The sequence below is a fragment of the Plodia interpunctella genome, chromosome 13 (genome assembly GCF_027563975.2).
Source record: "Plodia interpunctella isolate USDA-ARS_2022_Savannah chromosome 13, ilPloInte3.2, whole genome shotgun sequence".
Classification (NCBI taxonomy): Eukaryota; Metazoa; Arthropoda; class Insecta; order Lepidoptera; family Pyralidae; genus Plodia; species Plodia interpunctella.
Genome location: NC_071306.1, coordinates 6,454,778 through 6,475,057, shown reverse-complemented (window position 1 = coordinate 6,475,057; position 20,280 = coordinate 6,454,778). Strand labels below are relative to the sequence as shown.

At 35.6% G+C, this 20,280-nt stretch overlaps 5 protein-coding genes across 9 annotated transcripts in view; 3 read left to right on the top strand and 2 right to left on the bottom strand.

The window, feature by feature from the left end:
* The first annotated feature begins 411 nt into the window (after positions 1 to 411).
* Lamtor4 (Late endosomal/lysosomal adaptor, MAPK and MTOR activator 4) lies at positions 412 to 2,832 on the top strand. The gene is made up of 3 exons (XM_053754086.1): positions 412 to 563; positions 633 to 771; positions 860 to 2,832. The coding sequence occupies exons 2-3, from the start codon at positions 638 to 640 to the stop codon at positions 1,017 to 1,019; spliced, it is 294 nt and encodes a 97-aa protein (XP_053610061.1). The 5' UTR covers positions 412 to 563; positions 633 to 637; the 3' UTR covers positions 1,020 to 2,832.
* LOC128675022 (uncharacterized protein) lies at positions 1,044 to 2,832 on the top strand. The gene has a single exon (XM_053754075.1). It carries the CDS (start codon positions 1,044 to 1,046, stop codon positions 2,721 to 2,723), a length of 1,680 nt encoding a protein of 559 aa, XP_053610050.1. The 3' UTR covers positions 2,724 to 2,832.
* Positions 2,823 to 7,153, bottom strand: Ccz1 (Caffeine, calcium, zinc sensitivity 1). 3 transcript variants are annotated; one of them, XM_053754077.2, is made up of 12 exons: positions 7,037 to 7,153; positions 6,812 to 6,931; positions 6,521 to 6,618; positions 6,189 to 6,279; positions 5,779 to 5,841; positions 5,483 to 5,608; positions 5,110 to 5,282; positions 4,523 to 4,797; positions 3,862 to 4,043; positions 3,557 to 3,639; positions 3,343 to 3,470; positions 2,823 to 2,996 (listed from the first exon to the last, which is right to left on the bottom strand). In XM_053754077.2, exons 2-12 carry the CDS (start codon positions 6,881 to 6,883, stop codon positions 2,935 to 2,937), a joined length of 1,353 nt encoding a protein of 450 aa, XP_053610052.1. In that variant the 5' UTR covers positions 6,884 to 6,931; positions 7,037 to 7,153; the 3' UTR covers positions 2,823 to 2,934. The 3 variants fall into 3 exon arrangements, with proteins under 3 accessions (XP_053610052.1, XP_053610051.1, XP_053610053.1); XM_053754076.1 differs by having other exon boundaries at positions 6,812 to 7,115; XM_053754078.2 differs by having other exon boundaries at positions 6,189 to 6,265; positions 6,812 to 7,098.
* A 60-nt stretch (positions 7,154 to 7,213) lies between these two features.
* On the top strand, positions 7,214 to 14,253 carry LOC128675021 (EF-hand domain-containing family member C2-like). Its single transcript, XM_053754073.2, has 16 exons — positions 7,214 to 7,380; positions 7,569 to 7,724; positions 8,767 to 8,917; positions 9,483 to 9,595; positions 9,668 to 9,757; positions 9,984 to 10,060; positions 10,171 to 10,336; positions 10,858 to 11,020; positions 11,324 to 11,504; positions 11,902 to 12,052; positions 12,277 to 12,459; positions 12,716 to 12,861; positions 13,200 to 13,316; positions 13,511 to 13,690; positions 13,797 to 13,938; positions 14,028 to 14,253. Exons 1-16 carry the CDS (start codon positions 7,324 to 7,326, stop codon positions 14,148 to 14,150), a joined length of 2,196 nt encoding a protein of 731 aa, XP_053610048.1. The 5' UTR covers positions 7,214 to 7,323; the 3' UTR covers positions 14,151 to 14,253.
* Positions 13,555 to 20,280, bottom strand: part of mol (moladietz) — a 45,732-nt gene continuing 39,006 nt past the window's right edge. For 2 of the 3 annotated variants that reach the window (XM_053754081.1, XM_053754080.1), the window contains 7 exons: positions 19,105 to 19,242; positions 17,761 to 17,986; positions 17,318 to 17,529; positions 16,920 to 17,100; positions 16,328 to 16,477; positions 16,019 to 16,132; positions 14,485 to 15,647 (listed from right to left, as the gene is read on the bottom strand). In XM_053754081.1, the coding sequence (XP_053610056.1) occupies positions 15,599 to 15,647; positions 16,019 to 16,132; positions 16,328 to 16,477; positions 16,920 to 17,100; positions 17,318 to 17,529; positions 17,761 to 17,986; positions 19,105 to 19,242 (1,070 nt within the window). In that variant the 3' untranslated portion in view covers positions 14,485 to 15,598. Of the gene's footprint in view, positions 13,683 to 14,484; positions 15,648 to 16,018; positions 16,133 to 16,327; positions 16,478 to 16,919; positions 17,101 to 17,317; positions 17,530 to 17,760; positions 17,987 to 19,104; positions 19,243 to 20,280 lie in introns of those variants that run through there. The other variant, XM_053754082.1, reaches the window with a different exon arrangement.

Below are 20,280 nucleotides of genomic sequence, written 5' to 3'. Positions count from 1 at the left end.
CAAGAAAACTGTACAGACCTATCTATAGACGACGACGCAACGGACGCGAGTGCAACCACATGAGATAGAAGATTTCCATACAACTTCCTTTCGCTCAATCCAGTTAATCATGGGTCAGGCGCGTTATGAGGGACAAAAGATGCCAGTAAGTACTCTGTCTTGTTTTTTCTCATGTATTTCTAACATGCACGTTTCTTCTATAGCTTTCTCTGTTTAGAAATACAAGAGAATAAATGAGAGACAGCGTTGAATATATTTTGTTTTGTTTTTCATCATCTGGCACACTATATGACATGACAACTGGATTTGGCCGGAAAGTAGAACGAAATTCGTGCACCAACGTGTCACGCTTTTTCAATTAATATCATCGGTCTAGTAGTAGTTATTCTAGGTCTTGATATTTTGTTTTTGTTATTGTCACCCATAAATTAATTTACTCTTTGATTGTCACTGTCGTTCGTTTGCTTGCTGTCATTCATGCACACAAAAAATCACAAAACAATAAATCTATTTTACCTAGGTATCTACGACACGACGTGATTTTATTTCACAGTGAGATTCAGGTAAATTAAAAAACAAAGACTGTGCTATTATGCTGTTTATTTTGTATTTGAATTGTGTTTAATTTGCAGATATAATGGACAAAATCCCAGATCAAATTGGTTACCTAGTGTTAACAGAGGACGGTGCCGTCCTTGAATCAGGCGGGGACCTCGAAAACGACGAACGTATCGCTACGATAATAACTGATCTTATAACTCTGTCCAACAAGTATGTATTCAATTTTAAAATAATAGTGGTGATAATATTCCTGAAATTGTGATACGCAAAATTTATTTTTTTCTATTCAATATTTCAGGGTTGATCCAGTGGCTTTTACTCCAAATGAACAATTTAAGAAGATATCAATAACTTATGATGACCACTGGTTTGTCATTTGCATTTCTAATAAAAAGATTTATGTGGTAAAAAGGACCATTCCAATATCTACAGTTGATGGAAATACAATTAATGTTTGATCTGTAACACACTGATTCTCTAAAATGGGGCGTAATCTATTGATGAGTAGTTTGGAAAATGCATCTTTCAATATCATATTCCAAATAATGTTCCGTTGTGTCACATTTGTTATAAACGCCTGGGTAATCAGAAATGTAGGACATGAGGTGTTGGGCATAATGAATGTTAGGTTGCTATTGTTAGAAAGTACTATATTGTTCCTAAGCCGTGAGCCTTTTAGTCGTGCTTGCATGGGACAGAAAGATGAATTAAGCTGGACTCATATTATTAATCAAATTTGGCTCTCGGTGCCTATCAGTTGTGTGTTATCAGTCATCTTTGTTTACATCTGGTTGAATTGGCTGCCACTGAGCAGCCCGGAACACATTTATCAGTATACTATTGGTTGTTGGAGTGTTGCCTTGTCCTGTATCTTGGAGTTGTGTGCTGCCAACATGGCACTCATTGCCCAACTATTTTGTTTTATAAAACTGAAGGTTGCCCTGGATACTTTGTATATTTTCACAAGATCGGTATTATTTGTATCAATTATTATCTACAACCAGTCTTTTGCACTTATAGCATTTTCTGTGGCACAAGTAGTAAGTATAGGAATAATAGTGTTATTATATTATACTTTCTTTTACTGGTACATCAAAAATAAACCTCTATATGCAAAGGGTGCTCTGAAGAGCAAGTTTATTCCAGATGTAGTTTTGCAGAGATTGTATAACAATATGGATGACTTCCAATTTACATCATTGAAAGATTTCATGCCTAAATATTTAGGATCTGTTAATTCAACATTCAACAAAAAGCTAAATACCCTTACTGTAAGTTTCGCAAAACAAGGTATTGTGAAGCAATTGTTGACAGAAGGAGAGAAATATGTTATGTCAATGAGCCCAGTCATGTCTTTTTCTGAACAAGCTACATATGATGTAGTGAATAATCTGGGAAGCTTAGCAGCCAGGTTTATTTTTAGACCTATTGAGGACAGCAGCTATTTTTACTTTACACAGATGGTGAGTAGAGAATTACCATTGCATAAGCAAGACCAACACAAAATTCAAGAGTCATGCATGGTATTGTCTCAGATTTGTAAAACTGTAGGATCAATAGGTTTGTTAGTGTTAGTGTTTGGACAAAGTTATGCACATACTCTGCTGCTGTTGTATGGTGGCGACGCATTTGTAGCCAGCGGGTTGCCTGTGCAGCTGCTGAGGAGCCATTGCCTGGCCATAGTTTTGCTGGCCATCAATGGAATTACAGAATGTTACACTTTTGCTACAATGACGAGTGCAGAACTAAATAAATATAATTACTGGATGGTTTTCTTTTCTATATGCTTTTTGATATTATCATATGGTTTGACATATATTTTCGGGCCTGTAGGATTTATTATTTCTAATTGTATCAATATGTTCGCTAGGATATTGCATAGTATACACTTTATAAATCATAAATATAGAGATACCGGCTACCAGCCATTAGAAGGACTAAATGTTGGCAAGTTTTTTCTTATAACATTGTTTATTGCCGGATGTATTTGTAAGATTTCAGAAAATAAATTATCTAGAAGTTCAATAATACTACATATCGCTATTGGAGCAGTGTGCGTGTTATGCGTCCTTCTTGCCTGGGGTTACGAGAACAGGAAACTTGTTATAAAAATGTATAAAAAAATGATGAACATTCAAGACAAAAAGGTATCTAGTGACTAGCATTCAATTAAAGTTTTGTAAATTGTATAATATAGATTTTATTTGTAAGTTTGTCAATATAGTTACTATTATATGAATAAAAAAAAATATAACTTAACATTGAGTAAAACTTTTTTATTTATATATTTTTCATCATAATAAGTTATTCATAAACACTTGGCTACTATTTTTCGTAAAATAACTACTAATATTTTTATTTGGGGACACAGATTTATATTGGGTAAAAGAACAAAGCACCTTTCATTTGCGACTCACATATTCGTTTGACCTCATCTGAAAAATAAAACATTGCCGATTCCTCATTTTGATTAAAAATAAACTAATAGGTTTTGAAAGAAGCAATACCTACCATTGAAAGCAGTATACAATACATTTAGGCATTGTAATTCATCGCGCGAAATATTGGTGCGAATACTCGAATTTAAATCCTGAGGTGAAATATCTCAGTGCGCACAGGACCTTGTAAGGAAACTCGATATTTTTTATATTTTATGGTTTGATGGAAGTCATGCAGGATAATTTCTTGGAATTAGTAGGTACTGAGTACCTAATAATTCCATGTATACGAATTATCATTTTTTTTATAATGTTTTATGCATTCATAAAACAGATAACTTACCAGAGATTTCCTTTAGAGTGGCATTCTTTTCTTGGATTATTACATAAAATTCTCTTTCATTTGACACTTTCCCTGTTATCCAATACTCGTCAGGTATTTTAATTATAATTTCGCCATAATTACCTAGACTGAAAAATATAAAAATATATTTTGTATATTTGACAAAATGTATTCGAAATTAATACAGCAAACAGCAAATATAATACAGTAGTACCTTTTTCTATCAGAATGTATGTTTGCTATCATACTTAACACCTCTGGTTTGACAGCACCGGATGGAACTAATTTATTTGCTGGCTGAAAAATAAAATACAAATACCATTTATAGTTATCTATCATGTTATTAGCTGTAGGATCATATTAGGTATATGTTTGTTTGTATATCATATTATTATATGTATTTGTATATGTAGTTTTGAGTTTATAGACACCAGACGCGGTAGAGGACTTTGTTTTATGATTTGTAATGATATGATCCTACAGCTATAAAAATATTGTTTAGTGGGATTAAATACTCACAGAAGTCTTGAAGGCCAAGTTAAGTCTATTGAAATAGACAAACTTGTGGTCTGTGGCAAGTTGGGCGGTCTGCAGGGCGTGGATAGTGCATTGTTCACTGATGGAGGACGCTATGCTGAACAGCTGCGGGCCCATGAAAGCGTCCAGAGCCCTGAATGTCTCAATGTCCAGATTTGTGTTCACTGAAACATTGTATTAACATGAAAAGTACACATTATTATAACATTATGTAGCCAGATTGATCGGTTATTGCGGCTGCAACGCCGCACGAAACGTCAGCTATGTTAAATAAGATTACCGCCAAGTGCCAACTTCATGCTTTATCTACTCAACCAATTAAATTTCGCATTCATATAGTTAGGAGTACAGAGAAGAATATAAACATAAAGTAAAAGTAATGTCCGGGATGTAAAGTTTTACATCCCGGACATTATTAAAAAAGATCTTTTCCCGTGGGAAAAACGACGCGGGCGAAGCCGCTGGCAAAAGCTAGTTAGAAACAAATGAGATAAAAAAGGAAATGTCTTTATCAATATCACCAAGCCAACAAGTTGATTACATTGTTTTCCCTAGTTCGCTTGGTAGTGTTACGAAAGAATCATAACAATAAATACTAAACTTCATAATGAACCTTGAAAATGAAAAATGTTCAAGCTCTTACCGTCAACAGTAAAACAAATGGTAGCACTCAAAGTTCTATACACTATCAAATAGTACTGTTTTGTTTCATTGTCGTCTTCCCTCATCAGGTACACTTTGACTAGCTTCTGAAGATCCTCTTTATTCCGTATGCCTTCTGCTGGACTGACGAACCTGCCGTGCCTCTGTGCGGCCGCTACTGCATCCCCGTGTATCTCCTTCTCTACTTGCTTCGGTATTAATGTTTGAACTAAATACTGGTACAGTGTAAGCATATCATTATTCGAGAGGCTGTTCCTGCAAACATTTTATATAGTTTTTAGAAGCTTGTAATTTAAAATGCAGATACTGACAGATGCATTGGAAAATAATTAAAATTAATGTAGGATGTCACTGTAACCATTATATTGAGAATTGTTAGTATTGAGAAGTTCATGATACAATTAATTTTAAATGCAAAAGAATACTTCTTTAGGAATCACACTATCTATTGGTGAAAAAAATTAATGAAAATCCGTACAGTTGTTTTTGAGTTTATCGCTATGTTATATGCAACATTTATCTACTGAAAATATTAATAAATGTTTATAATATTTCAATACAACTTACCATATAAGTTGGTCATTGTAAACAAAAGATATGCATTTGAAATCAGGATAATTGACCTCAAGTAAATCTATGAAACATACAACTCTGAAGAAAGTATTCTTGTCCAGCGGTAGGTAATGAATGCCTTGTATTATGTCTGACACATCATTCTTCAGATTTGTTGATAGTATGTACTGGAAAAATAAAAACAAAACTGAATTCAGAGGTAGAGAACAGTAAACTATAATATAATACTATGAATTCTTGTATCAAAATGAGTTTATAATTATTTCAGTATTTTTTGGGACATTGCCTCAAATGTTGTACTGATTACATAATAAAATATTTAGGTAAAGGTAAATAAATAGTATAAAAAAATCAGTAATATTCTTACTGGTGTAAAAATTTCTTCACAAGTTGTGTATATCTCATCAATAGGAATGTCTTTGAATGGTCCCATGAACATTCGGAACATTTTATATGCTGAAGTAAGTAAATCACTCATAACTGATGGATCCACCTGTAAGGAGATATTTTTATAAACAATACACACTATTACAAAGGAATTAATCAGACTTCAATAATTCTAAAACTTAAAACCGTGAATAAAATATCTTGAAACTTCATTGAAGTTTTTATCAACTACTAATTTATTCCTTTTAAGGATCAATTATTTAAAAGCGAACTTACCACTTCCCCCTGTGTCTCTCCAATAGCTGATAAAGCTTTAGTGGTGTATGGTATTCTTACAACCTGTATAATAAGTTATTATAGTTTTAGAACATGGCATGATTTTTCTGAAGGAATTTTCTTGGCCAAGTTAAGGAGAGTGCTTGCTTTGCACACAGCCTCATAGGCCAATAACCAAGAATGTTTGACAACAGGCAGGAGGCCGGTTACATCGGCCGCCTGCCTGTTGTCAAACTTTAAAACGAAATCACAGTTGTATTTTCTTTTTATACTGACCCTGGGCTTCACAGCCCTGAACGCAACTGAACATGCAGAGAGGAGAGTGCTTGCTTTTATAAAAAAAAAAATATTGTCAAAAACTAAATTATTAAATCAAAAAACTAATTTACAAACAAAGATAAAGACATTACCAAAATCATCCAAAAGCCCTTCTCAGGTTGGTAGAAGATGTACCGTTTTGTCTGTGTTTGTAGTGCTTCACATGGTTCTGAGGAAAATGTACTGAAATGAGACAAATGCAATTATCTAATGTTAACATTAAGGATTAACACGTAAGGAGGATTTGCAATCTAATATTTTCATGAGAACATAGCACAGGGACTAATAGTACTGTGTGTGCAGAATGATTAAGTATGTTTTTAAAATCATCACCTCCTAGCCATGTCCCATTTTATGATTTTAAAATATATAATGAGAAATGATGTATATGGTTATAATTAAAAAATTAACATTCATTACTTACGACATAAATTTAACGACTGCCTCACAGAGACCAACTTGCATCTTACGTGCATCACTGGCAGTCTGGCTTGGGTGGTAATAAATTATCTTTTTCAATTCCTGAAATGACATGGTTTAAAGTATTAATATCATACTTATCTGCCCGTTAAGCTTGGGAATCAAAGAGTAAATATTTAAAGAAGTATCAGCATTAGAAAGTTTATAAAAAAATACGATTTCGTGAGATTGTGTCTACCACAGATCTCGATCTAGTTTTGTGGTGTCTAGATTATAGGAGTTTGAGAACACTTACTTCGCCTTCTTTAGGACCGAAATTAGAATTAAATATGAAGAAAGAACAAATCTTCGTTTTAACATCAATCATTTTGATGAGTAAAGAAATTAATTCACAACATTAAATTCAAAGTAGCGCCTGGAAAATGGAAAATATTCGCATCAAAGTAAGTGATAAGATTTTAAATTTAAAGCTATTTTTCTTTCTTCAAGGACAATATTATGTAAATTAAACGAAAATTACAATAAATTCATTGAGGACATTTGTTTTTATTTATAAACTGTTCTGTTATCTGTAGTCAATGTCAGTTCAGCCATTTGTCAGATGTCAGAAAAGTGTTGCTATGTGCTTCCTGTTTTTTTTTATATAAGTATCTTGGAACCCTGGATACTAGTAATTTTATTATTTCGTGTATGTTTCCATAGTAACTATTTTGAACGTTTTTTCATGTATTTTGATGTCATTATTTCGATTTTCAAGTACTATCGTATTTTATTTTATATAATTGTTGTTGCTAATATACCTCTATCATGTCTATAAGGAATCCAAGGCTACCATGTTTACCTGGTTATGGAACAAATCCTCTGGCAAGTATTACTTAGTTTGTTTTTATTCCTCTCAGTAAAAATAAATATAGAAGAAGGTCGTTTAAACATTTTTAGTTAAGTAGGTACAGCATGTACCTATGTTTTAGAATCAAAAAGAAATATAATAGAAAAAGTCTTCTAGAGTTCAAACTTTACTTAATATCCTAATAAAATGTTGGTTAAAATAGCTAGGGAAGACGCGATTCGGCGTCCGTCCAGTTTTCACCAGCATCGACGGGATAAACATGCTGGTGGACAAGGCAGAGGAAGGCAACCGCGTCCCGTCGCTCTACTGCCGAAAGCAAGCGCCCGATTTGCCCACTTGGCTCATGTATGATAAAAACGTAAGGCATTTTAATTCATAATTTATGAACATGTCACCAAGGAAAATGTTAGGTTGGTGTTCATTTTGGTGTTGCAAATTTTTTTGTGCATGTAAACTCTATTGTAAAATTATATTTTGAGGAAACCTGAACACCGGTTGACAGTGTTCAGTAGTAGTGTGTATGCGATTACTTGCCATTAGATGCGGTAAAAGCCATGTCAAATGCCTTTAGGCGACCTTGTGCCTTTTGAATAAAAAATTACACCAATGTTAGTAATTAACACACTAGAAGGTTAGGCGGTCTTTCGTGGGTCAAAGTGTAAAATTGTTCAATAAACTCCCTGTAGAGGCTATTAACTTGCCAATGCCAAAATTTAAATCATATATTAAAAATGCTTTAATGGCTAATGCTTATTACACGATTAGCGACTATTTAAATGATAAAAAACCTTGGACCCTTCCTAAAACTTCCACCTCTCACTATATATATATATATATATATATATATATATATATATATATATATATATATATATATATATATATATATATATATATATTCCTTTCATCAGCACTTGATCACAATCATAATATGTTTCAGTATACCTTTTGACCATGTACTTTATTGTGTACTTACATGTTATATTACTGATAAAAAATTATACATAAATTTATATTTAAAAAATGGTAAGCCCTTCTGGCATAATAGGGACCAACACTGTTTGAATGAGTTTCTTTCGGCATTTCTTCTCAGCAGTGGTCGTTCCGAAATGCTAGTAGTTTGTAGCTTTGGTAAACATCATTTAATTTAGAATATGACGTGAAAAAGTGCCTGTGAAGGCCTAATTTCTGAATAAATGATTTGATTTTGATTTTGAAAAGAAGAAGACAGTAAAATGTTCAAAAGTTTTTGATTTGATCGGTGCAAGAGTCAAATCAGATAGGTACTTTAAAACAATATTAGTAGGTATGCGGTATGCTATACGTAGTTTGCCTAGTTACTTTACGCGTTAGGTGCAAATTTTAAACTCATTTACACTTAAATCACAGTTATCTTGCAGATTCTGACATTTCAAGCGTATTTCCAACAATCATTACACGAAATGAAAGTCGGGTCCAGTATTCTACGAAAAGTTACTATTTTGTTCTTCCTTGAAGATGGCACTTTAAAGGTTGTGGAACCAAAGACTGAAAACAGTGGTTTATCACAAGGTATATGTAATCCTATTTTTTCTCTCTCATCTAAGAGTGGTCCTGACTAAATATGACGCCTCGGAAACCGTGGACGTCAGCAAGAAAATACTTTTTATTAAAAAAATATTATTAAAACTTGGCTGTGTTTTACGATTTTCTGTCTGTCCCTTATTTGTTTCGCTTGCTTTGGGTAGAATAATTTACTCTTGTGCCGGAAGATTCGACCACTAGTAGTTTCCGATTTGAAAAGGGTCTTGACGTCAGAACCATCAAAGTAAAAAAGAAATATTACCTCGGTTCCTCTACAAGACAATCGTTACATGCACTTTGGTATTTGCCATTTTCCTGTAGGTACTTCATTAAATCAAAAATCAGTATGTGAGGTGATCATAGACTGACATCATGTCCGGTCTCTTCAAGCGCGCCAAAATGGCGGTTGTTTGAAAAGTTCACAGATATAATAAATATTATTTGTTCTACTATTATTTCACTATGGATTGTTTTTTTTACATTTGTATGCATATATAAATTATCACACTTAGCTAAGTTATGTTTAGTGAGATTGATTTTTGTCAAATTATAGGAACCCTTATTAGTCGTCAAAGGATACGTCTTCCATTTTCTTACGACTTGTATTACGATGTATTGGATTTAAATGTTGGATTAGAAGTAACGTTGTATGGGAAAGTATTTAAGGTAACTATAGCAATTTATTTACCGTTTTGTTTATATTTTGGTTTGTTAGTACATTAATATTTTTATTTGTAGATCGTCAACTGTGATAATTTTACAAGAGTTTTTCTCAACCGACTTGGAATTAATGTACCTGATCCTCTTCCGTATCCTGATGCCATCGAGGTTAGTAAAATGTGATTGATTTGCTATCGTCCCCGCGTGTTTGTGTTCTGGGCTGTTATGTCCCGAAGTACAGGTAATTTTTAAGATTCAGCAGTGATTATACGACCGGCCGACCACCGGGAATGCTGTTGTTGCATATTAGTTGTCAATGCTTTTTATCCCATAGTAGCCTCTTACGACATTGACGAGAGGATATGTGATATCTAACTAATTTGCCCTATTTCAGATAGCGCCTGATACAAGGAAACCGCCCAAACATAGACCTTTTAAACAATTTCTAGATTTTGATAGACAAGTTTTAAGGTAAGTTACGGAAGTGATAGCTAAATATAAGTACCAATCTTTCTTTGCTAAAAGGAAATGTCAAAGAAATAATATTAATCATTTCTAAAATTATATCAACAAATTTTTAGATTTTATGGATACTGGGATGATAGAGATTCGGAGTTTGGAGTTCTGCACCTCATGGAGATCCACTACTTCCTGGCGGATGACACTATAGAGATCAAAGAAGTGATGCCGCCTAATTCAGGGATGGAGGCGGGGCCCATGTTCTTGAAAAGGATGCGGTTGCCAAAAGTACTTATTTATCATAGATGTTGGGGTACCTCAGACTCCCTTTTTTAAACATCGTAATAAGTATAGATATATATCGCCTAATTGGCATGAATCATGAACCTGATTTTCACACGACCGAAGTTTATTTAATCTATATTCATTAATTTTTATCGATGGTTTTTAGCATAGATTTATATATTAGAGTAGCTCGAAAACAAAGAAAAAATTTCGATGGTTGAGAATTGTGAATGATTCAAGAGTTGATACTATTTGGCTAATTAATTATGTACATAGCGATATTTTACCTCTTTATTTGTACTAATACGTCCAATATTAGACGACTCTTTAGCGTCTAATGTTAGTAGGTAGTAATTTATAAAAGTTCAGGTGTGCTATTTTTGATTTTGTGACATACTAAAAAAAACGAGTAGACTATAATGGTGCATTCGTCAACCAAACGTATGTAGCACATATTATGTCGGAGGAAAAATCATTCGACTTACCTTTTAGAGTTAGTTCCTTTTGAAAAATTTATATTGTAGAAAATCCCGCCTCGCATCGAGATGACGGGCGGGCCGCGGCTCCCGGCGTACGGCCCGGCGGATCTCAGCATTGGTGCTGTGGTCAACGCATTCGGCAGGAATGTCGTCCTTACTGACTGTGATCCGTACACCAAGGAATACTATCGAGCCACTTATGGTTTAGGTAAGTTTACTAAACTGAATTTTAAATTATATTAATAGTAAACTAACACAACTTTGTATACACATTGACCATTTTATTTTACTATCACTTATAAATCACAAGGGAACACGACCACACCGCATGGCGCCAAAGCTAAGACTGAGTCGTCACAACGCTCTGATGTTTGCTTTATAGGCAACACACATCCGACACATCATCGTTCTATGATCGTGTTTGAAGTATTAATTCCTGTAACTTTGGAATATATTTTTAGTGTATTTATACAAATGTATGTATTTTTTACAAATAAATTAATGGGAACAGATGTATTCACACCGCTCCCGATCCCCGGGGACGAGAAGGAGTGCGTCAGCACCAGCACGGCGGACCGCCAGCTACCACCGTGGAACGGCTACGGCTCATATGAGGACTCCGCTCAGAATTGCCGCACGGTCGAGCCCAAAGCCCCACATGGAGACTTCATGAAGTTCCTTCATAAGGACAAGTAAAATATTTCATAAAAGTAGTATTAAAGTAGCGGACCTTCTTTTATTATTAGCAGTGTATCCATATACTTACATTATATTATTAAACATAGTCTTCTGACGTATCTGTTCTTGGTAAACTCAAAAAATACTGCACGAATTTTCGTGTGGTTTTCACTAATACATAATATGATTTCTGAGAAAGGTTTACGTGTATATTATGGTTTTACCCGAGTGAAGTCGGGGCAGGCCGTATACATACATATATAGATAAAGATTAAAAAACAGGTCAATCTGAAAAATATCATTTTTCATTTTCACCTGACCGGTGATCGAACCCGGGCTCTCCAGTGTCCGACACGATGACCATTATGCTGCAGTGGTCGTCAATTACCAGAGAAATATATAATATTACAGAGTAGGGTACGACTCCCACGTGCTGCGGTTTGCGGCGCGCCTCATTACGGACAACCCTGAGGACGCGCGCCGCTACTTCATCATCAAGTACTTCCTGTGCGATGACACCTTGGGCGTGTTCGAGCTGAGCGAGCGCAACTCTGGTTTCCAGGTATAGATTCGTCCTATTCATTGATTTCGATGAGGGCATCCATCGACAATAATAGAGTAGATTAAATATATTTTCTATTATGTGCTGTGATTATGTGCCTGTGCATTTATATGGCTTGCCAAGCTCGAGTTTGGCTCACATCGGGCCGTTTCAGTCTTTTAGATTAAATAACCTTAAATGGCTATAGAAGTTTTATTTAAAAATAATATAAATAAATAACACAGGGAGGCAAGTTCTTCAGGCGCACCAAAATGTACCTCCCTGACGTGGACTTCTTCGTGCCGAAAGAGCCTCCCGCGTATACGGACCAGGACATGTGGGTCGGCAACGAGCTGGACATCAACAAGCACAAGTTCCGGCTCGTCGCCGCTGATGAGTATGCGCTGCGCTATCTTGAAGTCAATCAGGTATAGACAAATAATTCAATTATAGATAGAGATGGTGGTGGTGAGAGGTAGTAAAACATGAAATATTTTAATTATTAGGACAGAAATAGTATCCTGATAATTATTTTTAAATCGAATTAAGCTAAGTACCATAAAATTGTTCATAAGAAAAGCCTTACCACCGATTTATTGTCTACTATTCTTCGCATGTTTTTGATTTGCTAACCTTTTTTTACTATAGGCACTTTTTTCTTACTAATTTACTTTTTCTTAACAGTATCCAATGGCAAATATTGCTTTGATAATGGATAAAATTCGCCGCACTTTAGCAAGTGTGGAAAACGGATACAAGAACTTTGTAGCCAAATATATGGACGCGGTGCTCCCCGACAAGAAAGATCTCATGTCAGTCAAATGTTTTAAGTGAGTTATCTTGTTTTATATTTTCATTTTTTCATAGAATTAATAATAATGATAATTATTTTATAACTTGAAGAGACGATGTAACATATCCCGTGTGACGTTTGTTCGGAATAAATTCTGGCCAATCACCGAACGCACATTACATGCACCAGTTAAACGGAAGTGACGATTATTGGCTTGAATTTTCCATGAACGTTGAGGATTCTTTTTTTAAAACAAAGTTTTCAAAACTTTCTAAACATATAAATTGATAAAAAAGGAGTTTTTATTTTTTTTCGAACATACTGTATTCAATACATAAAGTGTGTGTATTTAATAATATTAAATTTTCCATACAGACAAGCGTTGAAGGAGATTATGTGTGAGAAGATGACTGAGCACGAGTTTATAACAATAATCCGACATTTCCGTGGTGATCCTGGCATCGAGAAAAATCCACGACGAGAAATGATAAGGTATTTTATTTAAGTTATTTATAAATAATTATATTTTTGAAGATTTCATAGGAGATTGTATTTTAGAAAATTTAATTTAATAACGAGATACCTATGTATCTCAATAAAAAATATTTCAGGTATCATCCAGTTAAGTTTTGGCGTCTTCCATTTTGTATCTATTTTAGTATAGCTATACATTTTTGTATGTGTAGGTCGTTAGTATTCACAGACCTGACGCGCGGCCTCTGGGATGACCGCGACAGACTCCGCGAGGGTCTGATGCACTCGGACGAGGTCGGCACCGGCGTGCTGTCGCCGCACCGGCTGCGCCAGCTGCTGAGGGCTCATCGACTGCCGCTCAACGGCGATCTGATGGACTGCATGCTGTCAGTGTGAGTATAAAAACAAAATCACACGTTTTCTTACAAGCTAAATCCAAAAACTTTTATTGTGAGCCCATAACTAAGTGTATTATATTTTTAATTTGCTTTGTACTAGATTGAAAAAGGATAATAACTGCAATATCCTTTATGAAGATCTGATGGAGTTCCTGGATTTCAAGACGCGTCCTGTGTTTAATCTCACGGAGGAGGACTATCAGAAGGTGGTGCGACACGCTCCTCCAGTCAAGGATACCGAGGTAAGAACTATTTGCTGATAAAGACAATAAATTGGTAGGCAGTATGACAACAATGACAAGTAGGTAATTAATTTTGTATAAATTCCCAGTGCAAATTATGGGCTGACATGGACACACTGATCCACGACGGCTACGTGAACTGGAGCGCGTTCCTCTGCCAGCTCAACTTGGACCACCTGGTCAAGGAGCCCGCCCCCATTGCGCAGGCGTGATAAACGGATGAAATGATTGGTTTGTATAGATTTATTTATATTTCGAGTGCAATATATTTGGTATTCTTGTAGCGGATTTGTCATTAAATTATGATGTTATTTATCATGTCGTTTTTCTTTTCATTTAACAGATCATTTAAAATAAATAGTCATAGTGCCTCATAATTGTAACTCGGATTGATTGCTATTTAATTATTCAAAAAAAAGTGTTTATATAAGACCAGTAATGTTACTTAGGTACTGCAAATATCTAGGTATTATATTAAACGTGTAACGGAATAAAGGGACTTAAGATATAATTTCGCGATGAGGAAGGAGTAAGTAAAATATGAGCAATTTTGAAATTTGAATATATTTTTGTCGATCACAATAAATACATTTTATTTTACAGTCACTCTTTAAAGTCTCACTTTTATATTGATTTCAAAGGTAACGACGCATATTCACTGTTGCAAACATATTTTCGCAACATTGAACATGACCTGTGATGTTTATATTAATACTTATGACGTAGAAATTAAATTTGTAATTTAAAACGTCCACACTATCACATATCGTTCGCACGTCCAACTACGTTAAGTTTAAATAAATAGCTTATCTACTAATTTATAACTAAATGACTTCTTTCTAGTAGTAATAGTCAATACAATGTCAAATAATACAATAATTGTTTGTGGTTCCAGATTGAAATCTATCGCACTAGCTAATGTTGTTCATGTAATTTTGAAATAGGTTTTATACTTAGTTATAAATTAATTGCATTGGTTACAAAATGTAGTTTTATTACATTAATGCCACATAATAATTTATCAATTGAACTATCGATTACAATCTTTAGAATAAGGCCTCATGCAAAGTTAAATGTAATTTTTGTAAAGTTAATACGTCGTTTTGTTGGCAATTTTAGCCATAAATTTGACTTGAATACATATTTATCCTGTAGTGTGAGCAGGGCCTTACGTAGCTATTTAATTAATTGATCGTTAGTTTCATCTCAATATTGTCTACGCTCTAATTTTTATATGGCACAAAGCATTCACTTGTGTCGATGTTTTGATTATATATTTTTTTTCACGATTTACTAAACGTACATGATTATAACGAGGTATGCAAAATGTTATATTTCTAGACATTATAATTTATGACACTGGACGGAATAATTTCTATATAATTTACAGTTAATATTTAATAATTTACATATTTACAATTGCATCAATTTGCATACAACCGACGGACACGCGTATTAATTGAAAGTGCTTGAATAGTTCACCATAATAATTACTAAAATGTTCTTCAGGTTCTAAGTTAGGTAAATCGAATTAGTGTGGTGGTGTATAAATTAATATAGTAAAGTCCGTCTCACGAGATCAGTAGTTCGGCCAAGCGTTGCCGATACTTACTCCTGGCACTAAGATAACTATAATTAATTTTTTTACTAGAGTACTTCTTCACCACATATCTTTTACTCGTTCCGCGGCTGGGATCTGTGGCCTAAACCTGGAAATAAATAAATATATTAGGACAAATCACTCAGATTGAGCCAGCTCCAAAGTAAGCTCGATGGGATACTAACTCAGCGATACTTATAACAAATACATATATAGATAAACATCCAAGTCCCGGAAGAATTATCTGAATAAAAATATAGCCTTAGCTCGTAATGACAAGAACAAAGACCTTAATTAGAAAAGAATAGATATGCTTTTATGGATTCAAGTACAAGTTGAGAGAGGAGGAGAGGAGAGTTAGTTTAGCAGTAAATAAACCATAGCTGTTTGATTTTTTAGGGTTCCGTGGAACCCTTACAGGATTATTTAGTTGTCCGTCTGTCTTTATAGTCTGTTGTGTTTAACCTGGAGCGAACAAACCTGTGTATGGGTATAGATGGTGCAGCCCCAAGCGTGCTGTTCCCTAGCGGCGACATCTTGATCCCGGAATTGTTGCCGTTTATACTCGAGCCCAGGCTTGACGCAGAGTCCACCCTGGAAAATACAATTTATAATCACGTACTATAGTTTTCGCAATAATGGTTGAGTATATTTTGGAGTATCTATACTTTTATAGTTAAAATAAATAAATCTATTTATTGTATTCGCCATGGTGAGTACAGTATTCTCTCATTGGGATGATGAGGGCTGAGTTGAGAAGTCTGATGCATCTATAAACACAAGATATACCTATCGATCTGTCTCCTGAAGAGCGGATACCTCCAGGGCGAGTTGGGCTTGCGCTCGTGCTGGAAGGCAGGGTTGTCCCTCCCCCGGTCGCTCTCGTTCACCACCGACATCGATACGTTGCCCATGTCCCGAGTCTTCGATGATAATCTCCTGGTGAGAGAGAGACAAAATTTGAAGTCACTCTTTTCATTGACGGCCTAAATTCCATAAATAAATGGACTAGGTCCTATAATAAGACTATAGTAGTAAAAGCTTTTTTATTTTTGTGGATATGAGTAAAGTATTATGTGAATAGCACTTTCACAGATTTAAATTTACCTATTTAATAAACATTAAAATCTCGTAATTGATACTCGTAAATGTTATTATAATTTATACGATTTATTTACGCCAACCTCGGGTAAGTAGAAATTAACTAATGTGGCGACATATTAGTGTAACTTTTTCTTTGTGGAATTATAGCATGTTTTCTATTTAAAATTATGTACCCATTGGAGTATAAAGTTTTATTTTAATGTAAACTCATGTTTTGCAAATAAATTATCTTTGTCATGTTTCATACGGATTCCATAGAAAACAGTTAAGTAGGTACCTAAGTATCCTAGTAGGCAGCGACGGCTGCGGCGGGCGCGCGCGCTGGCGGCTGCTGTCGACGATCAGCACGTGCCGGTCGTATGGCGTGTCGTAGTCCACCTCCAGCACCGTGGAGAACTTGTGCGGCCACATCAGGTCCAGCGCTGCTATTAGCAAGCCTACCACCACGCATGTTCCTCCTGGAAATAAATAAACAATATAGGGTAAGTGTACGTGTAAAATAAAATCAAATCAGGTTAAAAAAAAATTGTAAAATAAATGGCTCCTACGAATATCGTTGCCATCAATTAGTTACAACCTTCAAACCGGAATGAAGGGAGCACCTGTTATTTAACAGATATATATAGATGAGAGGACCTACACAGTCGACATTCGTGCTAATATATCAATACAGACCTGCAATGAGTACGAGCCAGAAGCACCAGCCTAGCGAGAAGAATAGCATGGCGCCGTCGAGCCTGACTACGAGCGGTGCGGTGGGCAAGGACGCCCAGTAGCCGCCGGCCGCGGCACACAGCGTGGTCCCTAATGTCGCCATCGCGTAGGCCCCGTACCGCGGGACCACCACGAGGAGCAGGTTCATTAGGAGCCACAGCGCTAGCGCGGTCCTAGAATACATTGATCTGTGTCAGTTGGTCATAGTGGAAAGATAGGTAAAAGGAAAATTATGTACCTATTAAAAAAATTTTCCAGTCTGGAAATGGCTATTACAGTATGGCTCTATCTACTAGAGCCATAACTCGCAAGACTCGAAGGCCACGTTTAACTGAAAAGTGGGTATTAGAGGAATTGGTATTTAAAAAAATATTATATAATTGACAGCATATTGTTTGCCTTACCAAAGCAAGGTGGAGGTGGTATACCCAGCTGCCCTGTACTTCGCGCCCCACTCGAAGCCTTCATGTTGTACCGCGAAGTGTTCCGCTATGGAGAGGACGGGGTAAGGGAGCCCTCTGCTCAGTCCCGCGCGGTACCACTCCTGGATGGCCCCGGCCTCTTCCCAGCGGAACTGCTCATTGTAGTCCACGCCTGGATCGCCAACCGTCGTGTTCCCCCAGGAGAGAGCTGGAATTGTTAGAAATAAATTTTAATTGCATTTCTTTTGTTGAGAAGTCCGCGGTTTTTCTGTTTCCGTTTATCTGTCTTTGTACCTATTTCGTTCTGCACGTATGTTATTTCAAACAAACAACCTTTTAAGTAGTTGCATATAATAATAAACAGTCAAAACGTTTACAGAAATATATCGGCAGTATGTTTCGTCAAAATTAAAATATGTACTTAATGTAGAAGTGTCGGAAACGTGAAAAAGTGTCTACGTAACTTTACATATTCTCAGAAATGAGGGACTAATAAGACAGACAAAACATTTTTTGAAACGTTTTGTCTGTCTTATTAGTCCCGTTTTTGAAACATTCTTCTTCAAATAGGTACATAGGATAAATAATCGTTGACCTTACTTTCAGAATTAAATTGAATAATACAAAGATGAGTCATGAAAAATCAATGACTGATGCTTATAATCAAAAGAGCCGTCACCTGTCCCGGGATCCTGTCAGTGTCTAGCAATTAAAATTTTACCTACTTCCGCTTCTTCTACAGAGATGAAATTTTCTACGTCACGTCGCTGTAGTTTCTATGAATTAATGAATTATGTTGAGGAATTGCACCGTCAAATTTGTCGTACAAAAATGGTGTATTAAAGTATATAAGCAGATGCCTCGTGCATGCTCACTGAATTAATTTTAGATTAAATAAGAGAAAAGCAAGCAGGTGTGTTCTCTCAGGACCTCAATTTAAAATACAGCACGATTCTAAACAGATAAAGAAACAAATAAAGAAAGGTAACAGATAAGTCTATCAAAATACTGTCCGACAGTGCGGCTGTCCTGCACGACCTGTGTCGTGCCTACGTGGACTCTGCACTCATACTGCAGACTGTCACAGACAGCCCACTGAGCAGAGCATGCATGGAGGCTGAGGAAAATGCAAATCACCTCCTATTGGAGGGTCATGGCGTTGCAAGAGAAGAGTCCCTGGGAAATTCAGGGACCATGAGTGAAGCCTACCGTACACCATCACCAGACTCCGCACGTAGAAAGGACCCAGAAAAGACGCCTAATTGTGGAAAATTGTCCTCGATCGAAGTAAGAAGTAAGTAAGAGAAAAGCAATAAAATGGCTCACCATTAAGCGTAACGTTGACGTGGCCCAAGCCCACATGAACAGACAGCCAGCAGTCCAGCCTTTCAGTGGAGAAAGCTCGGTAAGACGCGCGGGCGACCCGCGCGCCGGACACGTGCCACGACGACCCGTGCTTACACACTGAAATGTAAAAACATATGTATATTACTCTCGTTTACTTGAAGTAAATAATTAAAATTCAATCAAATCAAAGGTATACGTGACGCTGCGTTCTCTCTTTGTATCGCTATGGATTAAAATTTTGCAAACAAAAATACAATGTTTTTCTCTTTATAAAGAGATGTGTTATAACATTGATATGGATTAATAGAATGTTCCAGCTACTTCTCCACCCGCGCAGCTTGAAAAAGACAATCAAGGAAAAGAGCTATTAAACGGAGATTATACTCAGACGATGAGCTAGCGACCTGTCACTGTTTCGTAAGTCCTATCTCTATATAATTTTTTTACCTAGCTAAATATGGCTTCGAGTTTTGTGACTTTGGCTCTAACTATAAGGGATAAAAATGTGATATTCTTCAATTCTATAAAACACATTATTTCTGAAAGAATGTAGTTTTCGAAAAAAAGGACGGCATAGTAGTGTATTGTCGACAAAAACTTTGACAATGTGATAATGATTAGTTTTAATACAAAAACTGTGTTTAAAGTACTTAGTACAATATCCATGGTTACAGGTTAAACCGTAACTTAGAAAACCATGTCAGAATATATAATGATGTTTTTTTTTTCGATGTAAAACAAAGCTGTACATCATTATATTCATTGTCGGACTACTACGGAAACTCATTACGGATGTGAAGCAAAAAGTTGAAAAAACAAAGCGGTCTTCATTTCCACTGCAGTTTTTGTTTGCAAATGACCTCAGCATTTAGATTTTCTACAAGGTGACCATTTTATAAAAGGCACCTGGTGAATGATGTTATTATGGCTCACAAACACACATTTTTAAGACAAACCAATTGATGTTCCTCAAATTATTCTAATTTAATTTAAGTAATGGAAGAGTATAAAAATAAAATAGCATGTTAGTTTTAGATATCTCATTTGACATCTTTTCGGATAAGTAAAACATAGTGTGGAAACCTACTGTTACATTCAATAGTATGTTTGTGTCACTAGATGGCGCAAGTCATAAAAGTCATATCAGTTTTTGAG

Excerpts from the sequence above, each read along its gene's own strand:
- LOC128675021 (XM_053754073.2), top strand. The coding sequence starts at position 7,324 with ATGTCTATAAGGAATCCAAGGCTACCATGTTTACCTGGTTATGGAACA. Across the intron at positions 10,337-10,857 it reads AAAGGATGCGGTTGCCAAAA|AAAATCCCGCCTCGCATCGA; the intron begins GTACTTATTTAT and ends TTTATATTGTAG. Across the intron at positions 12,053-12,276 it reads AGCGCAACTCTGGTTTCCAG|GGAGGCAAGTTCTTCAGGCG; the intron begins GTATAGATTCGT and ends TAAATAACACAG.
- Lamtor4 (XM_053754086.1), top strand. The coding sequence starts at position 638 with ATGGACAAAATCCCAGATCAAATTGGTTACCTAGTGTTAACAGAGGAC. Across the intron at positions 772-859 it reads CTTATAACTCTGTCCAACAA|GGTTGATCCAGTGGCTTTTA; the intron begins GTATGTATTCAA and ends TCAATATTTCAG.
- LOC128675022 (XM_053754075.1), top strand. The coding sequence starts at position 1,044 with ATGGGGCGTAATCTATTGATGAGTAGTTTGGAAAATGCATCTTTCAAT.
- Ccz1 (XM_053754077.2), bottom strand. The coding sequence starts at position 6,883 with ATGATTGATGTTAAAACGAAGATTTGTTCTTTCTTCATATTTAATTCT. Across the intron at positions 5,283-5,482 it reads GTGAAGAAATTTTTACACCA|TACATACTATCAACAAATCT; the intron begins GTAAGAATATTA and ends TTATTTTTCCAG. Across the intron at positions 4,044-4,522 it reads CATTTGTTTTACTGTTGACG|TGAACACAAATCTGGACATT; the intron begins GTAAGAGCTTGA and ends ACAATGTTTCAG.